The 20,382-nt window shown below is 55.9% G+C and overlaps 8 protein-coding genes and 1 non-coding gene across 9 annotated transcripts; 4 read left to right on the top strand and 5 right to left on the bottom strand.

The window, feature by feature from the left end:
- Nucleotides 1-1,204: 1,204 nt before the first annotated feature.
- MYCTH_2303014 (uncharacterized protein) lies at nt 1,205-2,347 on the top strand. The gene has a single exon (XM_003662368.1). It carries the CDS (start codon nt 1,240-1,242, stop codon nt 2,323-2,325), a length of 1,086 nt encoding a protein of 361 aa, XP_003662416.1. The 5' UTR covers nt 1,205-1,239; the 3' UTR covers nt 2,326-2,347.
- Nucleotides 2,348-2,979: 632 nt separating this feature from the next.
- On the bottom strand, nt 2,980-3,061 carry MYCTH_t67. The gene has a single exon. It is a non-coding gene; the product is annotated as a tRNA-Ser (tRNA).
- Nucleotides 3,062-4,768: 1,707 nt separating this feature from the next.
- MYCTH_2117721 (uncharacterized protein) lies at nt 4,769-5,861 on the top strand (the record flags this gene model as incomplete). Its single annotated transcript, XM_003662369.1, has 3 exons — nt 4,769-4,855; nt 4,974-5,623; nt 5,714-5,861. The coding sequence occupies 3 exons, from the start codon at nt 4,769-4,771 to the stop codon at nt 5,859-5,861; spliced, it is 885 nt and encodes a 294-aa protein (XP_003662417.1).
- Nucleotides 5,862-6,459: 598 nt separating this feature from the next.
- On the bottom strand, nt 6,460-7,437 carry MYCTH_2303015 (uncharacterized protein). The gene is made up of 2 exons (XM_003662370.1): nt 7,254-7,437; nt 6,460-7,091 (listed from the first exon to the last, which is right to left on the bottom strand). Exons 1-2 carry the CDS (start codon nt 7,289-7,291, stop codon nt 6,659-6,661), a joined length of 471 nt encoding a protein of 156 aa, XP_003662418.1. The 5' UTR covers nt 7,292-7,437; the 3' UTR covers nt 6,460-6,658.
- A 2,062-nt stretch (nt 7,438-9,499) lies between these two features.
- MYCTH_2303016 (uncharacterized protein) lies at nt 9,500-11,381 on the bottom strand. Its single transcript, XM_003662371.1, has 2 exons — nt 11,069-11,381; nt 9,500-11,011 (listed from the first exon to the last, which is right to left on the bottom strand). The coding sequence occupies exons 1-2, from the start codon at nt 11,210-11,212 to the stop codon at nt 9,794-9,796; spliced, it is 1,362 nt and encodes a 453-aa protein (XP_003662419.1). The 5' UTR covers nt 11,213-11,381; the 3' UTR covers nt 9,500-9,793.
- A 681-nt stretch (nt 11,382-12,062) lies between these two features.
- Nucleotides 12,063-13,316, top strand: MYCTH_78048 (uncharacterized protein; the record flags this gene model as incomplete). Its single annotated transcript, XM_003662372.1, has 1 exon — nt 12,063-13,316. Exon 1 carries the CDS (start codon nt 12,204-12,206, stop codon nt 13,314-13,316), a length of 1,113 nt encoding a protein of 370 aa, XP_003662420.1. The 5' UTR covers nt 12,063-12,203.
- A 416-nt stretch (nt 13,317-13,732) lies between these two features.
- On the top strand, nt 13,733-15,410 carry MYCTH_2303019 (uncharacterized protein). The gene is made up of 4 exons (XM_003662373.1): nt 13,733-13,962; nt 14,066-14,490; nt 14,559-14,705; nt 14,781-15,410. The coding sequence occupies exons 2-4, from the start codon at nt 14,235-14,237 to the stop codon at nt 14,942-14,944; spliced, it is 567 nt and encodes a 188-aa protein (XP_003662421.1). The 5' UTR covers nt 13,733-13,962; nt 14,066-14,234; the 3' UTR covers nt 14,945-15,410.
- A 219-nt stretch (nt 15,411-15,629) lies between these two features.
- Nucleotides 15,630-18,225, bottom strand: MYCTH_2303023 (uncharacterized protein). Its single transcript, XM_003662374.1, has 2 exons — nt 17,870-18,225; nt 15,630-17,200 (listed from the first exon to the last, which is right to left on the bottom strand). The coding sequence occupies exons 1-2, from the start codon at nt 17,967-17,969 to the stop codon at nt 15,876-15,878; spliced, it is 1,425 nt and encodes a 474-aa protein (XP_003662422.1). The 5' UTR covers nt 17,970-18,225; the 3' UTR covers nt 15,630-15,875.
- Nucleotides 18,226-18,520: 295 nt separating this feature from the next.
- Nucleotides 18,521-20,361, bottom strand: MYCTH_2303024 (actin-like protein). The gene is made up of 3 exons (XM_003662375.1): nt 20,141-20,361; nt 19,611-20,030; nt 18,521-19,522 (listed from the first exon to the last, which is right to left on the bottom strand). The coding sequence occupies exons 1-3, from the start codon at nt 20,160-20,162 to the stop codon at nt 18,792-18,794; spliced, it is 1,173 nt and encodes a 390-aa protein (XP_003662423.1). The 5' UTR covers nt 20,163-20,361; the 3' UTR covers nt 18,521-18,791.
- Between the last annotated feature and the right edge of the window lie 21 nt (nt 20,362-20,382).

The following is a 20,382-nucleotide window of genomic DNA, read 5'->3' on the forward strand; positions in this document are numbered from 1 at the left end:
TATGCTAAGGCAAGAACCTACATTCAGGCAACCATCCCTCTACACCATTGCTACATTATTGCTCTAAGCTATCAGGCCTCGCTTGCCGAGGCTATTACGCAGGCCGGCAAGGCATCCACGTGCAATGGAAGTCGAGAGAGAGCCCTGTCAACGAGGAAGGACCGATGTCGTTTCCTGCAGGCAGGCTCACCAGGGTCCTGTCATGCCTTTCCCCGCCCGGTCAAACATTAGAATGACGACCACATGTTCGGTGCAAAAGTACAAGACCCCAACCAGGGAATGGGAGCAGAGCGAAGACGAGCGTCGCACAGAGTGAGTAATGAATTCCATCTCAAAAGAGGTACACACACCTACGGGAAGGTACCTCTTGTGACTCACCAGTCCTAGCATGCAGCGAAGCGAGGCGACTCGCCCACCTGGCGCCGCTTGAGGGGTTGTCGAACACTGACCAATAGGCAAACGTAACTGAGAGAGGGGACAAGCTGCTGCCTTCGCAACCTGCAGATCGCAGCCCTGCCTTGGCCCCGGTGAGACTTTCTCCCGATTGTGACCACTCGATCTAAGTCTAATTTAAGCCATACATACCCCAAACACGGGCGCGGAAGTCCCCGAAGCCAAACGTTTGAGGAGGAAGTTACCACGTCGAGAAGAGCTCGACAATGGAAAGGGGTCAACACGTATAACTCCAATGATCTCCCCAGTGCGTTCAACACAACCAACATCGGGCTTATCGGGAGTCCTCTACGATCGGTTCTTCTCGACACTGGCACCTCTGGTTTCCCTGAAGATCGCAAGGGCTCGCTAAAGAGACAGGAATGCCGAGCGGCGGGAGGACTTACTTGTCCTGATCGGGATCACAGCAGGCGATGAGGCTGCCCACAATTCGGAGGGGCAGCGAGCGAGCTAAGAGCAGGTTAGGTACCTGACTCTAAAGACAAGGTTCCATTAAAGAAGAGCGCTAGGGTAGGGAGGACCAGTCATTAATGCAGCCTGCCTGCAGCCTGTTTGTGGCCTGACTGCTGCTGCCTGCCTGCTCAAGTCGGTGTCGCTCTGTGTTGGTTGTGCAGCGAGCACAGTGCAGATCGCCATCAACCCTCGCCGTTTATTCTTCTGGATCATCGCAACCTTTCGCACCGCCCTCTACCGCGACCTATTTGCGCACTCGCCAAGAATTCCGCTTGCGCTCTTCCCCCCCCCCCCCCCCTTCCTCCCCGGGCCATTTCCCCGACCACCGATACGATGCCCTTCTCGCCGCCACGCGACACGAGGGAGAAAGATATCCGATGGCAAGCCTCTGCCAAGGTCGGATGTCGCGACAGCAGACCTCTGTGGACAGACTACTGGCAGCGGTTCAACACCATCACCATTCCGCTGCTTGATGAGGATGCCTTTTTTTCCGACGCCCTCGCCGCCGAGAAAGTGGCCCAGGATCGCAGACATCTCGAAGAACTCCTTGAGAAGAAATCCAAGGAGCGCCGCGCCGAGCTTGAGACAGTCGTCGACAAGATCCTGTACACGGCGATGTTTGACAAGAACCCCTTCTCACCAGAGGCTGCCTGGGACGCTGTGGACAAAGTCGGGCGGTCCGGGAGTCTGGATAGCTTTATCCAGTTGGCCAGTGGCATCATCTGGGGCTGGGGGGAGAGACAGCTAGGCGAGCGCAGACCACGGCGTGAGCGCTCGCCCTCGCCTTGCACTTTCACCGAAACGCAGGAGATGCCCCACATGTACTCGCCCTATCCTATAGTCTCCGACAACTGGGATCTCTTACATCATGATATGGGCCCTTCGGTCACTGAGTTACCGGCCTCGCCAGAACAGCGGCAGCTACCACCACCAACTTTAGCACCCTGTGGCACGGCGGCACGAGTGGAGGATATCGAGACCACGGATGGCGTTGGATATAGCGCCCTGGAGTGGTCGCGCAAACCACCGAAGGCATCATCAGAGATGGAACCAGCCGTTAGAGCACCTCGGGAGAGTCCTACAATGTCACAGTCCGTCACCGTCAACAGTTCTCCAACAGACCCTGCTTTGCCACCATCCCCTAGCGACGCTCGCCCCTCACTCACAGCGTCCCAAACTACGCCCACAACGCCTCCAGATCCTCCCAGCGATGGGGAAGTCGACATGCCACAGCCGCTACTTTTCACGCAGCCCTCGAGCCCTCAACGGGAAGGGGGCCAAGAACCAGGTGCCGATGCTTGTCGGGCTAGCCTGGGTGGAAAGTCCAAGCCAAGGGGCAAGAGGCGGTTTCACGAGCTGGAAGGCTCGGATCTCGAAAATGCAGCGTATGTTAAACGGGCGGGGCGAGAACTTGGGTAAAGAGTCGTCCCAAGAGTGGTCTGGGAACTTGAGGACTTGATAGCCTAGAACTTCACATTTCCTACATCACTCTGGATAACGGTAGGGTAACATATTATGATAGGTACTGCTGTAGATACAAATGCTTCGCTGCCCCGGTATTGACGGCCGGTACCTCCTGATTCTTGTCTTTCACGCTCAAAATGCGTAGCAAATCCGAGAGCCAGACTGCGAAGTCTCGGCCGTTCTTTTCCCAAGGAACTGCCTAACATTGCAGTATGGCCTCTTCCGGACAGTGACCTATCAGATTCGGAGAATGCAAGCTGCCACGGCCCCAGCAGTGACCTTGGGTGGGCTATACTTGTCTGAGCAGGGCTGACAGCAGCTAAGGGCTTAATACCGTGGCTGAGTGGCTGGAGAACTATATAGCTGGCTCGACATTTGAGGATATCGAACGTAATAATGCCTAAATATAGCTAACTAACAGGGTCGTGTAGGTAGAAAACTTATAGGCAGTAGTTTCGGAAAATATCGTTATAGATAGAACCGGCAGGTTAACGTTAATCTAGAAATTGGCAGTAATTAGAGAGTGCGATGACAAGCATCCCCTAATCGGGATCGGGTGGTGATAAGGGGCGGTGGGCAGCAAAAATTTAGGAAGAAAATCAAATAACTCGACGCGGGCCCGATTCGAACGGGCGCTCCCGAAGGAACAAGATTTCTAGTCTTGCGCATTAGACCACTCTGCCACCGCGCCTCTGTTGTGGTGGAGTGGCTGTACTTAATTTACATAATAAGCGCACGGTTAGCTAGGCAGAGCTAGGGACAGAGAGAACATAATTACAATGCCCGTTCTGTGTGATGATTGCGTGTGCTTAAACTATACATGCACCCATTATGGATATGTGTCTGTACTGTATATTACCTGTACTGCATAATCTGTATGAAGTCGCTTCCTCCTCCTCTTCCTCCTCCCGTCCGACCGAAGCGCCCAGCGAGAGCACGGGGAGCGAGCCGTCATCAGCCAACCACGCCTCTCCGTCAACCAGCGAGACAGGGACTCCAGCGGAGCAACAAGAGTCAGGCGCGGCCGGCTCGGGAGACTCGAGGTCTGACGAACCGGCCCGGGCTTACCACGGCGGCCCAGGCTGGCATTGGGGTAGGCGCCGCCGCCGGTGCGCTCCTCGTCGCGGCCGTGGCATACCTGTGGTGGAAGCTCAACAGGACGCAAAAGGCTCGGGCGGCAAACCGGTGGCCAGCGTTTTTGCCATATTACCCGGCCCCTGCCCAGGAGGATAAATATTACCATCAACCACGATCACAGCAGGAATCGTCTCAGCAACAATCACTAACACAATAACAAGAAGAGCAGCAGCAGCAGCAGCAATAACAATAACAACTACAACATCATCATCATCATCAATATCAACCCCATCCATACCGGCTCCGTGCGCCATTCGAACCCCACTATCCTCAGACGCCACTCCCGAAATACGAGTTACAAGGGGAACAAGACCGCCACGAGTTGCAGGCGCAGAATTACTTTGTCCGAGGAGACCTCAGGAATGCCGAGCCGAGCAGCAGTAAGCCTTTGTATGCTACATATAAATCCCCTGTTGCCACTGATGTTAACGATCAGCCCTGATGACAGGCTCTGCTGAGAATGCGGGAAGATGTGTAATTAGGAGAGGGGAACTAGAGTTCTACTTGTATCCGTTGCAGTCTACAGCAGAGCCATTACTTACCAGTTTGAGAAAAAAGAAAACGCGAGAGAATTTATAAAGTTAGGCGTTCTAAGTCCTGGAGTATTATTAAACACCTGTAAACCAGGCTTCAGGTATCCAAGTCGACGCCTGGCCTGCCCTGCTTGCTCATGACCCCCCGTGTTGAGTTTGGGTCAAAAGACAGGTGCTAGTAGACACCTACACGCGTGCCAAATGCGGGAACTGTGTGATATGAACGACCGTGGAGTCTGAGTCACGAAGTTACGTGGGTGACTGGCCACTTGATGGGATGGCTGTAAGACCAAGCGAGCTCAGTCACAAGGGGCTTTCTTGTTCCCAGCCAAACAAAGAACATCCGTGTCCCGAGTACGTTGATTTGATTGTTAGTTATCCATTCAAAATGGACTCATGTAGTCCAGTGACCACGTATAACCGACGACTTGAAATGTCTGTGTTCATGGGGTGATACTAGCTGCCCCAGCAATTCATAACTATCTCTCATATAAATCGCTAGAATGGAGTGAACCTAGCGCCTCCTCACACCATAATAGGCCATGCACCGCCTGCATGAGTATAAGTATATGCTTGGAATTCGGGTTCACGAACTCCGAAGCAAGTCAGTGAAGATGGACAAGTGTTGCCCACGATATCGCAGCGAGATCCTCAAGGTAAGAATATCTCGATTGCACCGACCTTACTCTCTCAAATGCTTATATATTAATAATATTCACCAACAGATGATGTATGTAGCGGGTGAAAGGGGTAAGCCGTCGGTGGAGACAACCACAATGATGGAGAAGATAGTCCGCGACCAAGTAATCAACGCGGTCAGTCTCCCTCAAAGAACACCACCCAACTGCACCGTCGAGTTCCTCGGAGGCATCCCAACAGAAACGGGAAAAGCTTGGTTGGCTAACGGTGATGTCCGCTTATTAATTTACCCAGCTCGTTGTCGCCAGAGACCTGGCGACCCGGCGCGGCCAAACCAAGATGACGACCAACGACGTCCTCTTCCAGGTCCGACACGACCCCGAGCGCCTCGCAAGACTGCAGAGCTACATGCGGTGGAAGGACATCCGGAAGCGGGCCAGGATCAGGGCCGAGGAGACGACCAACCTTGTCACCGATGTCGCGGAACCGCCACCGCCACTGCTGCTGCCCCCTTGGTCATTGCTCTCCATGTTCCCTCACGCCTCCGACATCCCATCCGTCATCGCCGCTGCCTCATTTATAGATCAGGACGACGACGACGAAGCCAATAACAACAACAACAACAACAACAACAACAACAAGAGGGAGCCGCTGCTGGCCCGGCTCGCGCGTCACGACGAGCACACGCGGCGCATGACGGCCGACGAGTACCGCGCCTGGTCAGACTGCAGGACCGCGTCGTTCACGTACCGCAGGAAGCGGGCGTTTGCCGAGTGGTGCGGCCGGGGAGCGGCCGTTGATGACGACGACAACGACGACGACGACGTGCTCGAGATCGTTGGGTTCCTCGCCCGCGAGTGGGTACAGACGCTCACGGAGCGGGCCCTGGCTGTCAAGAAAAAAGAGGAGGAGGAAGAGCTAAGGAGGAGGAGGAGGAGGATGAGGTGGAGGTGGAGGGAGGCGACGATGGCGGCCGGGGGAACTGGGCCGTTTGTCACCCGAGACAACGACGGTAACGGTGACGAGGAGGAGAGGGACGCCCCCCGGGGGGCGAGCGCGGTCCGGCCAGGCGACGTCAGGAGGGCGTTTGAGATGCTGCAGACGGCTCCTAAGCGGTGCACGGCCATGATGAACGGGACCCGGCTGCGGCCGCCCAAGATGATGAGGCTCAGAATGTTTTGAAGCGTATCAGGGGGAGGTGGCAAGGTCATTGGACCACACCCGTCACCGGCAATGGTTGCCATAAATACTCAGCTCCTTGACCAAGTCTTACCGGCTTCAGGAATCTGCACTGTCTATTATAATAAGAGATGCCGTGTCCTGCTGCCTTGCGATTGACGATTCTTGATCAGACCTCATCACCCTCGTCTCTTGATGCATGTGAAAACCAAGCAGCTTTGGAATTATTATCATCTGCCCAGCCCAGCGTGATGCGCCAATCCGCAATGTCCACCTTCAACATGATCAAAAAGAAGATCCCCGTGGGTCACATCACGAAAGGGTACCTACCACTATGCTAACTATCAAAGAAGATAGCAATATCACAAGGGCTTAACGAAGATAGTTCGAAGTGATGGCGACGGCAGGGAGAGTCAATTGTTCTAGGGCCGGCAGGTTACCCTTTCGTGTCCCCGTTGGAAAAGAACTGATCCTTAGGGAGGAAAACCTCCCTCCGGATCCGTGGACTGGTAGATACATTTTATACCCCGAATCGGCTGCTCTCCTTTTCCGGGGCCGTGCCCGTCAGCGAAACAGGGCCGTTCTAGGCGGCCGGCACAGGCCCGCGCGTCCGGGTCGGCTTGCGTTTGAGACAGGTATCTAGGGTATCTAAGTGTTTATAATGATTATAGTAGACAAACTAACCCTCCCCCCCTTCTCTCTCTCACACTCTCATGTTGAGACTACAGATATGCAGATCCATTTATCACCTCCTTTTTCCGCCTAAAAAAATCTATATATTTCCGAGTTAATCAAGCTAATTAGGCCGCCGACCGGATGTCGTACACGGTGGTGCACCCAATCTTGCCGCACACGTCCGGGTCGGAACAGGGGAACGAGACGGTTGCGGTGGGCAGGGCGGTGGCGGCGCACTCGTTCGGGCGCGTCACCACCGACGTCGTCGTGCACTGGGGCACCAGGCAGGACCGGCACGCCGTCGCCGTCTTGGTCAGCGTCGGGCAGCTGACGGTGCTGCAGGGCTGCGTCGTCACCGACACGCTCGTGATGGTCTCCGTCTCCGTCTCCGTCTCGGTCTCAGTCTCGGTCGTGGTGATGGTCTTAGTCTGCTCGTGGATGTAGCTTTCCGTCTTGGTCACCGTGGCCGTCGCCGTCGCCGTCACCGTCACTGTCGGGAGCCCAGGCCGGCCCGTCCTGACGGTCGATGGCTGGAGGGTCACCTGGCCGAGAGTGGCACTATTATTATCATTATTAGCCTCAGGAGTTACCAGGTCAGCCTGTAAGTTTTGTTCCTTTTTTTCTTCTTATAACAGCAGAGATTCATTGCAGCTTCTTTCTTTCCCTTTCCTCCTTGGGGACAAGGACAGGGCAGGAGCGATAACAAGTTGTGATTCGTACCTGGCCAGGCCGAGCAAGATGACAAATTGAGAGAGCATCTTGGAAAAGAGATTCGGGGCTGAGGCTGATCGTAGGGCCAACGAGTTGCTTGGGGAGTTATGATAATGGCTTAACAGAGCAGAGCTCGATAAAGGGGGGTTCCTTCGTGACTTAACTCACCAGATCCCACATGAGGTTGGGCGGGGGATTCCCGACAGCTTTTATCCTCGTCGTGCCCCTAGCCCCCGAGTAATAATCACCCCGGAGCGCTATTCTCGTCTCTCGAGAAGCTCTTAGCTCTCTCCCTTGCAGGGTCGCCTGCGATCTTGGCATCCGTGTTCTGGTAGCACTCCGTAAATTGCTATAGTATATCGCGGAACCATCTCCATTTGGGCGTGCGCACGCCAGCCCGCACAAAGCAGATACCTACGGAGTGATCAGGACGGCGTACAGCCCATCCGAGCCGTGCTGATACCCATTCCGGGCCCTAGGGCGGTCCTGGTTCCTGGGACCAGCCAAACTCTGGGGTCTCTGTTTCCGCTCCAGGACGCAGCTCGGATCCGAGAAAAGCCAATCGCGTTCCGTCAACCAGAGCGTTGCACCGTGGCCCAGGACTGTCCGCGTCGTAGCGACCCCTTCAGTGGCGTGCCATTCAATTTGGCGGGTGAATGTGGACTCGTCCAGTTTCCCGGAACCTCCTCTCCAATTAATCAATTACACGCTATATTAAATAACCATTTTCGAAGCTTCCATCCACGGTTCACCCACAGAAGGGCCCCACAAACATTTTCCGTTTCTCTGCTTTTTTTCTGTCTTCCTTTTTTTTGTTCTTTTTTTTTGGGAGGGGATTGGGGGAAGGGGTGTGTGTGTGCGTTTGGGGGGTTAATTATCTGATCATATATGTCTGATAAAAGGCTCGAGCGAGGTTCTCATTTGAGATAATAGAAGAAAGGAGTGAACACAAATAAAATGAGAAAGACAATATGAACAACGCCCTAAAATGCCTTCGACCAACCACGCTTAAGCAACACGATGCCTCTCCATCTCATAAACCCTGCCGGCATCCCGCCCGCATCGTCTTTCCGACCTCTCGACGTTGTCTGGGTTGTTGCAATTCCTCCATGTTCTATTTTTGACGACTATAGTGTGACCGTTGCCAGCCCTCGCTGACGCGCTGGTACATTATTAATATTAGGTACCGTGGTTCGACGCAACTATAAGGTGCGGTACCCAACATACAAAGCAATAGTGCAACTAATTGATTAATAGCACTTACCCCTGGCATACAACAACGGCGAGGGTTCAATCAAGCAGCTCCAGACAGATCATCCCCGATCTGGCCAGAAGCTTGTCCAACAGCTTGTCCCTCTTGGTGGCTCCATGAGTAATAAATGATTAATTACCTGAGCAGGCAAGCTATGCGCCTACATGATCGTGAGCGAAACCATGCCCCAATACGACCCAGCTGCACCCGGTACACGTTGGCCTCCCGCACCGCCGGGTGCAGGCCCAGCACCTGCGCCACCTCGGCCGTCGACAACGTTCTCGCTCTTCCACCGGAACGTGTCGCCGATCCGGTCGTGGAAGTAGACTCGCCCGTCGCCGTCCCACCGCAGCACATTGCCTGAGCGAAACCTAATCGAATTCAATCCAAATGTCCGAAACTCTTTGTTAGCCAGCCAGCCAGCAACCGGGGGAGAGAGAGAGAGAGAGTGAGTGAGTGAGTGAGTGAGGAAGGGACAGAAAGGAAAGAGGGAAAGATAAAGGAGTACATGGTCACGCACCAGGCATCTCCCTTCTTAAACACATCGCGCAGGATCTTGGAGTTGGTGGCGGCTTCGTTGCCGTAGTACCCCTGGAACCTCTTCTTGATGTCGTCGGGGAGCAGGCGAACAATGAATTCGCCGGCCTCCCCCGCCGCGACGCATCGGCAGAACCCCGTCTTGGGATCCCGCCACGGTTGGTCACCGGCGTATGAGTGTGAGCTACCCCCCTAAGGAGACGCTGAACTCCAGAAAGAATCCCCTGAGAACAGTGTCGACCTGGCAGTGGTGAAAATGCCATGCAACTGCGCCCGGAACCGCTTCCCAGGGCTCTTTCAGGTTGGTTCGCGGTGGGTTTTAGAGGTCTGGACAGTACATACAGTAACGGAGTACATGCATGCATGTATGTGCATACAAATACGACATACTTGTCGCCTAAGTCATGAAGCAGTTAGAGCCTCGCCGGCACACGAGAGACAGTGTTGCTCTACACGTGTGTGTGCCGGCGAGGTGACGGAGTAGCAGGTTCACCATACCTGCCAGCGCTCCGAGTTATCTAAATGTTAATTACCTCGGTAACGGAGGTAGGTCTCAGATATCTGCATATGTCTGGCGCGGTAGAACACTGGACGATTGATCCAAAAGACGGAGCAGACCGCAAGTTATTTTGCGTAGGCAAGCCAAGTCTGCTGTCAGTTGGCATCATTCATGGTAACTATTATAACGAAAAATAACCTCGCTTTTCCAGCTCCATCTGACCGAAGTCACGTCTTCGGGAGGAGCAGATGCTCTCCAGGCCTATAGTGAGGCGCCTCGGTGTTCCTCAACATCGCAGAATGCCTTGAACGTGATGAACTCATCGTCCTCGCTCGACCCCTCCGACTCGAGCACGCATTTTGCGCTCGCCCCGACAAAGAATACATACCCCTCCTTGACCTCCTGGGCCGTCGGGCCGACCGAGATCTTGCCCTTACCGGCAGTGCAGATGATGATGCTGGGGCCGTCCACCGGATCAAACGTCGCCTTGGATCCGCTCTCCTTGAGGTTCGTTCGTATTACGCTAAACTCCTCGATTGGTGGATCATAGAAGGAGATGGTAGACCCAGAGCTGTAGCCAGTTCGGTTGAGCGTTGCGTACGGGTAGTCGCTAGGTCCCATCTTTTGCTCGTCGATCGGGGCGTAGCTGTACGTCAGCATATTGACGAGTGTGTCGACGTCTTTGAACTTCGGAGTGAAGCCGGCGCGGACGACGTTATCGCTGCTCGCCATGCACTCGATAATGTCGCCGCTCACGTAGGCGTGAATGTCGTCGGCCCGGAGGAAGAGAGCTTCACCGGGCTGTAGCGTGACAAAGTTGAGGAAAAAGAGGACGAAGAGACCGTAGTCTGCACCAAACTGGCCGTGGAGGCGCTGAACCAATTCGGCGAGGGTTGACCCAGAAGTCGCAGCAACACCACCTGCTGCGAAGTCCGCCCCGGCGGTCGCCGCAGACTCGACGAGTACTTTGGCGGCCGCAGCCATGTCGGCTTCGGACGACGACATCAGAGCGCCGAATATCTTTTGCAAAGCCTTCTTGTTCTGTTCCACCGCATCCTTGGAATCATTGTCCTTGTTCTGTCTGACGATGCCGGCAAACTCCCGAGCGTTGTCATCACCCACAAGCTGACGCAGCGGGGGAACCGACTCCAAGAAGTGTGCTATCTCACCCAGTGGCCGGAAGCCGCAGAGACCCTCAAAGGGAGTGATGGCAATGGCCATCTCGGGCTTGTGATTGTCATCGGGATAGTTTTTGGGGTCTTTGCGGTGGAGCTCCTCGGCTAGCTTCTTGTTGGGATGGGCCTGGATCGATAGGGCCTTGTTGATCGACAAGACCTTGAAGAGGAAAGGAACCTTGTTGTCGTAGCGGGCAGCGACAGACGGGGACAAAAGCGCCTTGTTGTCCTGGACAAGATCGAGAAGGGTGCGGCCGGTGCTAAGGTCTTTGGATGGGTTCGACGGATGGGTGCCCATCCACAACTGAAGGACGATGTCGTTAGTTCATGACCTCAAAACGGGAAACGAAGGCAAGCATGCCTCGGCGTATGGCCTATCATCCTCAATTGTAAAGTCGGAAGACGGTGTCGCGGCAGCAAACCTGGCGACAGCAGACGAACTGCCCTTCTTCCCCCACTCATACGAATTGGCCCCGCATTGGAGGCGAATCAGTGGCACTTGCATCGCGAGGTAAGGTAATATAGGAAGCCTGTGTTCCTCGAAGTCTCTCGGGAAGCCGTGACGTCCCAGTGATCGCGGAGAGGTGATGTCCCTTCCCTAGAAGCACGGCAATGTTTTTCTTTCGCGAACAAGGAGGGGCTGGATGTGGAGAGGCGCACCTGCTCTGGGGTTGCGGAGCCTGAACCCCTCGCTTTTACGTCACTGGACGGCGGGGTTGAGATGGAGCTTCACCAGAGCAAATGGGCAAGAAGGTACTTCGTACCTGAGTTATAGCAACGCGAAAGATACTGTGCAAGAAGGTGCGCGTATGGCGACCGTTTGGGCGTCAAACACGTGATTTGTCCGCATTCACACTGTGCCCTACGGAGTAGCGAGGTCCAATCTGTGGGGCCCAGAGTCTGGGAGATGGGGCCAGCCGAGAAACTGCCAAATACCCTCCTCCACTGCTCTGCAAGTATCGATCACGGTAACCAACCATGATGCATCAATAGGATCAGATTGCAGCTTACTTCATTAAACCCGAGTAGATAATACTTTCAATCTAGGTCAACCAGTGTGAGCACAGCCTTTCCTTACACTCGGGCACCAAAACTATATACGTTTGATGACCAGAATGGACGCCCAGTAAAGATCGGTTCCCGTTTTGGTTCGCCAATCGGTTGTTGGGTTGTTCGACGTCATTCAACGCGTCAGCTCGAGATCAACAACCGCCCTATAAGGCGACGTGAGGAAGGGGTTTTACTTGCAGAATCCCTCGAATTTCTCTAGCATTATCCGCATTCGAAGAAACCACGCCAGGCTGACGTGGCGAACAACAGATCATCACTGCCGCCGCAAGCTCGGTGGGAAATTTGGTCCGTCAACTGGCCCCTTCGAGTTGAGGAGAAGGGACGAGACGCGACACTCACCTGCTGAGAAAGTTTGAGATTCATTTGGTTGGGTTTTATTGGGGAGACGCGATCTGACGCGCTGTCTCGACCCCTCCGCGCCCGTCATGTCATCGCGCAACCGGAACTCGCGCGGGCCCAACCGCAATAGCGGCAGCACTCAGGGGGAAGAAGCGCATCTGTGGAGCCAGATCAAAGACGACATACGGACGATGGTGGACGGCGTCAATAGCAGCAACGACTCTCTCCGCGCCATCATCGCCCAAGACAGCTACATCGCTAAGAACAAGGATACAGTCGACATTGCCGCCGAGGAGCAGAAGCTCGACAGCCTACTCAGGAGCGGTGTCAAGGGATCTGATACGTCGAAGCAGCAGATCGACGCGCTGATCGAGCACGTCACTGTGCTGAGGGCATTGGTTAAGGCCAGGGAGGATGCCGAGGCGCAGGCGGCCGGCGCATCGGGTTTGTCAGCCCGCGAGAGGCCGAGCGGGTTGCTGTCGGCGTCCAGCAGGTCGGCATCAGCGCGAGCGGCTGCGGCTAGTGCACGTGAGAAGGACCGAGACAAGGACCGGGACCGAGACCGGGACCGCGACCCCGGTTCGGTGTACGAGTTTGACGGTTCCGGAGATTCGCCCGTGCCGTCTCCGGTCGGGAGGAAACTCGGCGGCAGCGCCGGCGCTGGAAGCGACCGCTCGGCAAACCGCGACAGTGTCCCTCCACGCGGTGGAGACCGCGACACACCCGGCAAGGCCGACAGCGTGCCTCCCGACTCTGGAGGACTCGCTGCTACAGCGGCGCAACGAGCCAGGATATCATTCTTCAAAGGCCAGGATGTGGTCTTCAAGCCGAAACCGACGACTACGACCGAGAGCACGGAATGGATGCTTGGAAAGGTGCAGCAGGTGCTCGGCGAGGGCAAGTCACGGAGGTACAAGGTGCAGGACGCCGATCCCGACCTGCCGCCGGACCAAAGGGTCGAGTACCGCACCAGCGCGAGCAGCATGATTCCAATACCGCCAGCAGGCGTCGACCTTCCAGAGCTCGAGAAGGGGAAAACCGTGTTGGCACTCTATCCCGACAGTACCACGTTCTACAAGGCCGAGGTGATGGGGACAGATGCGGCAACAGGCAAAGTCAGCCTGCGTTTCGAGGGCGAGGAGAACAATGTCACGCTGCAGCTCGTCGAAAGGCGGTTCGTTGTCGAATATAGAAACTAGGCTGTTTCCCCCTCCCCCCCCCCCCCCCTTCTCCCTTTCTCCGGGGCCCGTTCACGAATGCTCAGGTACCTGAGATTATCTGGGTGTTTTATTCCAAGTTCTCTGTTGAGACGAGAGGATATGATGTGGCATGATATATATGGACCTGTGTCGTACGGATGATACTACCTTGATAATGCACTTCGTAAAGGAATGTACGGAGTACGGAGCACGGATTAATCCGCACTTCCATCCAGTACCAAGTTTCTTCGTACCTGTCTTGGCTCCACTTCGATAAGCGAGCCAAACTCCACCCACCTACCGATGGCCTGTGTACAGGCCCTCCGCTAACCGAGCCTGAAATGCGCCTGATTGGCTGAAATATCAGGGGTAATCAATTCCAAGAACCCCCCGTCTTTTCGAAGCATGCAGCAGACCTTGAGTCCCGGTCAGGGGAGAAAGCGCGACTCTCCGCGCCCACAACCTGGATAACTACCATTTGGATCTGCAATCACCTTGTTCTCGGAGACATTATCCGACCCAAAAACTTTCCCGCCTCAACCCTCGCTTGTTGATGTGTGCCGAGCTACATTCCTGACCAAGCACCGCACACCGCAATTCCCATACCCGCCTCGTTGTCAGTGCAACAGTACACAGCGACCACTCGGTACGGCCTCTCATTTCACGCGCATCTCTACGTTGCCTCCTCGTTCCTGCGGCTGGCGACGTGTTTCCTTCGACACCTACGCTGACCTGTCTGCCTCCGCCAGGATATCTCTGGTCCTGCAGCATCGCTCTAGTGCGACGACACACTTCATCATTCCCTCCAGCACTAGCCGGCCACCTCTGCGCTCATCGTGACGCAGCGGGTTCCATTTACCACGACAAGCCACGAGTTCTCCTAGACGGCCTTCAAGGGTAGCATAATAGACAGACAAGATGGGCGCCTCGCTGTCCGTTTCTAGCCTCTTTGGCAAGCTCTTCGGATCCAAAGAAGTGCGCATTCTGATGCTTGGCCTCGATGCCGCGGGCAAGACCACCATCCTCTACAAACTTAAGCTCAACCAGACCATGACGACCATCCCAACCGTCGGGTTCAACGTGGAGGCTTTCACCTACAAGAACATCAAGTTCAACATGTGGGACGTCGGTGGACAGGACAAGATCCGCCCCCTCTGGCGGCATTACTACAGCGGTAAGCACAATGGCGAAACGAGGATTCCGAAGCAATGATCTTCTCGGTAAGCTAACCCTCACGGGTAGGAACTCAGGGTCTTGTTTTTGTCGTCGATTCATCGGACCATAAGCGGATCGACGAGGCCAAGACAGAACTGCATCGTATCCTGAACGACTTGGAAATGTCGGACTGCCTGCTGCTGGTATTTGCGAACAAGCAAGATATCCAAGGCGGTATGTGTTACTCTTGAATACGTCCCTCCCCCTATCGAAAGGTCCCATGTACTGATGATGCTCTTGTGCCAACAGCCATGGACCCGCAAACGATCACCGAGAGGCTCGAGCTCTCCAAGCTCAAGGAACGGCCGTGGTTCGTCCAGCCGGCCATCGCCATTGAGGGCGAGGGCCTGACGGAGGGCTTCAGCTGGCTGTCGGACAACATCAAGAAGATGCCCAAGTACGGCGGGAAATGAGCGGGCCAGACCCGCCTCGTGAATCGTCCGTAACGCTCCCCTTTCGATACCACCACCCGCAGCACACACACCCCTCCCCCAAATCCACCCGAGCCGATCCGAGGTCACCCATCCAACAGCTTCAGTGCCTCAGACGATCATGACCAGATCGTCCCGACGACTGACCAACCACTTGAACACCAGAAATGGCACATCTTCCCAACTGCTACGCCAGGCGGCCAAGAGGAGAGAGCACGTCGAGGACAACCTGAGAGTCTTCATCTGCCGGGGTGCGAGCGGGAGGGGACCTTTTTTTTTATCTTGTCATAATACTGTCATGTTTTCTGCTGCCACTGCCATGTCTTGTCTACTACTGCACGCTTCAGCGCTCGCACTCTCCCCCCATGTTTCTGTTACGTCTACACTTTCACGACCTCTTTTTTTTCTTTTTCTTTTTTAGATCTTAATGCCCGGGGTGTGCTACGCAAAGGTGTCTCCCCGTTTTTTCTCATCTTTTGTCTTGATCTGTTCGACCCATAGCCCGGAGGAACATTGTCTATACCCAAGAGTCGAGTGAGGAGAAGGGAAGGGAGGATAGGTCAATTGGCAGCGTTCCGAATTTGACAAAGTCAGAAGGAATGGAACACAGCTCAAAAGTGAAGTGGCGCATGAGATCTAAAATGCGGTAGCCGTGTTTGTGTTGTCATTGTCGACTAGAAGACCCTCATCCCCTATGTACCTCTTCTACTTTCAGCTCTACCTTAAGCTTCCTGATTAGGCCGCCCTCATACACCCCATCCCGTGTGGAAGACGCCAAACACATGCTTTCGAGCTCCTTTCCCAACGCCATCTGAACGCCAAACTAATGCCTCAACTCATTACGCTATCCCGGTGTAAGACAGACAAAAAAAGGCAAGGAAAGAAAAATATCGACGCAATCGAGTCTCCTCAGCTATCCCTCCTTGACCCTCTTTCCCGGCCTCAGTGAGTCGTCCGGCAACCCACTTCGCTTCGTCCCCGGCAGGGAGCTCGTGCGTATGTCGTTGTCGTCCTGGCTGACTCGGCGGTGTGGGTACTCGGTCTTGAGCCCCTCGAAGCAGTTCGCGCTGACCGGGTCACCCGTGCTGAAGAAGGGGTGCTGCAGCGCCGCCGCGGCCGTCAGCCGCTTCTCCGGGTCATACTCGAGCAGTCCCGCCAGCAGCTTGTAGCCCTCGGCGCCCAGGCTCGCCAGCGGGCTCGTGCCCGCCCCGGGTCCGGACCCGCCTGTCTGCTGGTTGATGGTGTTGTAGTACCACTTCTCAAGGTGGCTCACCCCCGCACCGGCTGCCTGGCGCTGGTGCGTCTGGTAATGGTGGGAGTGGTGATGGCCGTGGTGGTGATGGTGCCCACCGCCGCCGCCGCCGCCGCCCCCGTGCGGGACCGGAGGCTGCAGCGTCGGGAGCTGGCTATACTCGGGCATGCTCGTCAGCAGCGGCCAGCGCTCCTTGGTGGGCAGGCCCAGAATGTCAACAATCTTTTGCATCTGGTTGCGCTGAAATGGTACCGTCTTCTTGCTGTCCATCTTGGCCTCCTCACCCTTGAAGATGGGCCGAAGCGAGAGCAGCTCGGCAAAGATGCAGCCGACGGCCCACATGTCGATGGCCGGGGTGTAGTGGCGGCTGCCGAGGAGCAGCTCCGGGGCGCGGTACCAGATGGTCACCACCACCTTGTCGCCGCTGTAGAGGCTATGGAGGGGTTTGTAGGACAGACGGGCCAGCCCGAGGTCGCCAATCTTGACTTCGCCACTCGACGTGACCATGATGTTTGCCGGTTTCAGGTCGCGGTGGAGCACCCAGTTGGAGTGCAGATACTGGCAGCCGTTGAGCAGCTGGAACATGATGCTCTTGATGGTGCTCGGCGGGATGGGGTGGCGTGGTTGCTGGGTGTGGTGATGGATGATTTGGAGGAGGTCGTGCTCGGCATACTCAAACACCATGAAGATGCACTTGTCCTCGAGTATGATCTCGATGAGCCGGATCACGTTGGGATGGCTGAGCTCGGAACAGAGAGCCATCTCGCGAACCGCTGACTGGGAGATGCCCGTGTACGACGCCTGCTCGCCTTCCTTGTCCGGCTTGAACTTCTTGATGGCAAACTCGCCCTGCTGGCCATGGCGGCCCAGCGCCTTGTAAACGCGGCCATACGTTCCGCTGCTAATGAAGCCGATGACCTTGTACTTGTCCGTCACCCTGACCTTGCTCTGGTAGCCCGTGGCCCCGGTCCCGCGGTCCGCCGGATCTGTGCGGCCGAGTTAGCTTTTTCATGCGGGTGGTGAGAAAAGACGAGAGTCCGGCTCCTGTGTGGAGAAAAACTGAACAACACAAAGAACAAGACCGAAACGAGTGTGATGACTGACAAGGCCTCGGCTGGGAGCTGACTTCAGCCCTCAGGCGTCTGGTCTGGCTCATGGCGGCGTCCGACGCTCCACCAGCCAAGCCGTGTAGAGGGAAGATCGGGTGACCTGCGGACGCATGGTGACGGCCCATCAGACCCGAGGGCCCCGACCAGGCAGCACCGATGCCATATGACTTGAGGTACCGGTGTGTCGTCGAGAGCTGGATAGTCGAGAACGGCGGAGCATGTTGACGATTTTCCATAACGGCCCGGAAGAGACTGCCGAATCAAGGATTGCAAGAAAGCCGCTGAAGCAGGCCGTGGCAGGAAACCGTGAAGAAATTAAAGTTGAGAACCGCCGTCCCTAAAGGGGCAGGATCACCCAAAAGGGAAGATGAGAGAAGCCGAGTGAGGACCTTGACAAAGCTCGGGCTCCTCGGGTAGCCACAGCCCTGGTGCAGGAAGAGGATGGGGTTCGCCTGGATGGGCGAGACACCAAGGCAAAAAAAGAGGACAGCAGAGATGGATGATAGAAAGCGAAGGCAAAGAAATTAAAGATCCATAAAACCTTACCTTCAAAAGCGGCCTGCACGCTCCTCTTCAACGTCTGGGTTCGGACGGCGGAGACCGACCCCGGGCCTGTCGCTGTTGACGGCGGATTTGTGAGGCTCATTTGCTGGACCTGCTGGGTACCAGGGACCGCTCGGAGGCCAAAAGTTGACTGGATGGGCCCAGATGGGTCGCGATTACCGAATGAGACGAGTCAGCAAAGACCGACGGATTGGCGCAAAGTGCGGAGAATTCGGAGCGTTTAGCTAAAGTAGCGAAATTTGCCGGCGCTGCCGTGCGCGCTCATTGCTGCCCAAAACGACAAACGGCCGCGCAATCCATTGGCAGGTTGATGGAGAGCTCCGGGTTGAGGATGCGAATGATACGAAGTGATAGGGAGTTACAGAACTCGGAGTTTGCGTGCTGCAAGGTATGGGTTGGCAATGGATCCCGGTCTCCGGAGTGGCTTGGCGCGGCAGGAGGCCCGCCGAGGTGCTACTTGTCTTCCAGTGGAGCGCCTGCGAGATACGGATGCATATCCGTACTGTGCTACGTAATGTAATCCGTACTAACCACTCGTACGGAGTACTTGTACTCGCTTTTTCTAAACCAGGAGAACGGGCCAATGTTAGCGCGCGCTGGGCACAGCTGATTCAGCGGCATCTTGGCCTGACGAGCGGGCGGACGGACCGTCGAAGAGGGCGAGTCGAAGCCCTGACCATTATGGCCTCCTCCGTGTAGTTTGCTATTCATTGGCTCGCCGGCTTCCTGCTTCTCTTGTCCAAGATGCATCGTTTGCCATTTTTGAGATGAGAGGGGTCACTTTCCGCGCCTGCAACAGCTGCAAGAGGAGTGACACAGCGTCGGCATAATGATGATACCGTCTTCAATCTTCGTTCGTCTAAAAAAAAAAAATTGCGACGCTTGCTACTGTTTCCGAACTGGCCTATCTCGGGCCCAGCTTCTCTAGAACCCGAGGGCCCTGTTCCTCCCATTCCTGCTTCGAGATCCACATGTTCTCGTTGTCGGCCATGATGTTGGCCAGGACGGCACCGCCGAGGAAGACCATGTGCCTTCTCCGCGGCGGGTCTTCTATCCTGACCTTGAACTTGCTCAACCGTTCCGGGTTTCCTCCCAGCACTCGCGTGAGCCACAGCTGCTTGAGCTCCTTCTCCAGACGGGACGGCAGGCCCGGGTACATGCTGCTGCCGCCCGACAAGACAATGGCCTTGAAGAGGGCCGAGCGGACGTCGACATCGGCGGATTGGATGGTGTTGAAGAGGAACTCGGCGATGCCGGGCTGGTCGCAGTCGACCAGGTGCGGTTGGAACAGGCACTCGGGCGCCTCGAACCGTTCCGAGCCCACGCGGATCACCCGCCCGTCGGGCAGCGTGTAGCTCTCCACCAGAACCGTCGTGTCCTCGCTTAACCGCTTGTCCAACTCCAGGTCGTACGAAACGTAGCAGAGCTTCTCCTTGATCTGGCGCACCGTCTCGAAATCGGCGGTCCGGTTCAGCGCATATCCTCTGCGGAGCAGGAGGGCGATGAGATTGCGGGTGACGTCGCGGCCAGCCACGTCGAGGCGGCGTGTGAGGTGGTTGAGGACGACGGATTCATAAACAGGGACGATGTGTGTCACACCGTCGCCCGAGTCGACAACCACACCGGAGCTGAGACCTGCGCAGAGTGAACAGAGTCAGTGCTGGGTTCTCCTTGCTGCAAGAGCTCGGACAAGATCTTGGTATTTTTTTTTTTTTTTTGGTACCTTGGGCATAGAGCGCCAAAACGGCCTGAATGGCAACGTAGACTCCGCCAAACCCATACCGCTCAAACATGACCTCACACATCTGCTCGCGGTTCTTCAGAGGGTTCAACGGCGGTTCGGTGAGGAGGATCTTGCGGCCGCGGGGGTCAATCTTCAACTTTTCGTAAAAGGTGTAGTCCCAGAGATGCTGCATGTCGTCCCACTTCTTGACGATGCCGTTCTCCATCGGGTAGCTAATCTGGAGCATGGTGCGCGCCTCCGCGGCCTCATCTCCGCACATGATGTCCTTGATTACCATGTCGCTGCTGCCCTTCTCTTCGGTACGGAGGATTGGCCGGCCGACGATGGACGGGTATTGGAACTCGGGGAAGTTCTGGCCGGCATAGCCAACCTTGAGAAAACCGGTACCGCCATCGAGCACTGTTGGCGCGTCGAACAATCAAGTCAGCTCCGGTGCGTGATGCATGGTGCTCGGGTGGGCGCCACATTGACGTCGCTGCATCGAGGCCGGATCGGGCAATTGGTCTCACCTATGGGGGGTGGATTCGCCATGGTTACGGTTGGATGGCAGAAGGGAGATGCAGAAGAACAGAGCGACGCTGGGGCGGAGATTGTTTGCGGCCGGCGAACCGAGCTGTTGGGTGTTGACAGCAAGCTACGGGGGGAGGTGGTGACGGCCCGTGGAGACGTTCTTGATGGTGGGGTCGCGGCCTGGGCTGGCAGACCTTGAGGATGGGGAGCCAGCTTTGTGCTTGCTGCCTCTTCTTGCAAG

The sequence above is a fragment of the Thermothelomyces thermophilus genome, chromosome 2 (genome assembly GCF_000226095.1).
Source record: "Thermothelomyces thermophilus ATCC 42464 chromosome 2, complete sequence".
NCBI classification, from domain to species: Eukaryota; Fungi; Ascomycota; class Sordariomycetes; order Sordariales; family Chaetomiaceae; genus Thermothelomyces; species Thermothelomyces thermophilus.

Bases quoted from the DNA above. Each gene is read 5' to 3' on its own strand.
- MYCTH_2303019 (XM_003662373.1), top strand. From the start codon at position 14,235: ATGGGCGCCTCGCTGTCCGTTTCTAGCCTCTTTGGCAAGCTCTTCGGA. The intron at 14,491-14,558 runs GTAAGCACAATG...CCTCACGGGTAG, and splicing joins CTGGCGGCATTACTACAGCG to GAACTCAGGGTCTTGTTTTT. The intron at 14,706-14,780 runs GTATGTGTTACT...TTGTGCCAACAG, and splicing joins CAAGCAAGATATCCAAGGCG to CCATGGACCCGCAAACGATC.
- MYCTH_2303023 (XM_003662374.1), bottom strand. From the start codon at position 17,969: ATGAGCCTCACAAATCCGCCGTCAACAGCGACAGGCCCGGGGTCGGTC. The intron at 17,201-17,869 runs GTAAGGTTTTAT...TCGGCCGCACAG, and splicing joins CGTGCAGGCCGCTTTTGAAG to ATCCGGCGGACCGCGGGACC.
- MYCTH_2303014 (XM_003662368.1), top strand. From the start codon at position 1,240: ATGCCCTTCTCGCCGCCACGCGACACGAGGGAGAAAGATATCCGATGG.
- MYCTH_2303015 (XM_003662370.1), bottom strand. From the start codon at position 7,291: ATGCTCTCTCAATTTGTCATCTTGCTCGGCCTGGCCAG. The intron at 7,092-7,253 runs GTACGAATCACA...TGATAATAATAG, and splicing joins ATCTTGCTCGGCCTGGCCAG to TGCCACTCTCGGCCAGGTGA.
- MYCTH_2303016 (XM_003662371.1), bottom strand. From the start codon at position 11,212: ATGCAAGTGCCACTGATTCGCCTCCAATGCGGGGCCAATTCGTATGAG. The intron at 11,012-11,068 runs GCATGCTTGCCT...ATCGTCCTTCAG, and splicing joins ATGATAGGCCATACGCCGAG to TTGTGGATGGGCACCCATCC.
- MYCTH_2303024 (XM_003662375.1), bottom strand. From the start codon at position 20,162: ATGGCGAATCCACCCCCCATAG. The intron at 20,031-20,140 runs GTGAGACCAATT...ACGCGCCAACAG, and splicing joins GGCGAATCCACCCCCCATAG to TGCTCGATGGCGGTACCGGT. The intron at 19,523-19,610 runs GTACCAAAAAAA...CACTCTGCGCAG, and splicing joins TTTGGCGCTCTATGCCCAAG to GTCTCAGCTCCGGTGTGGTT.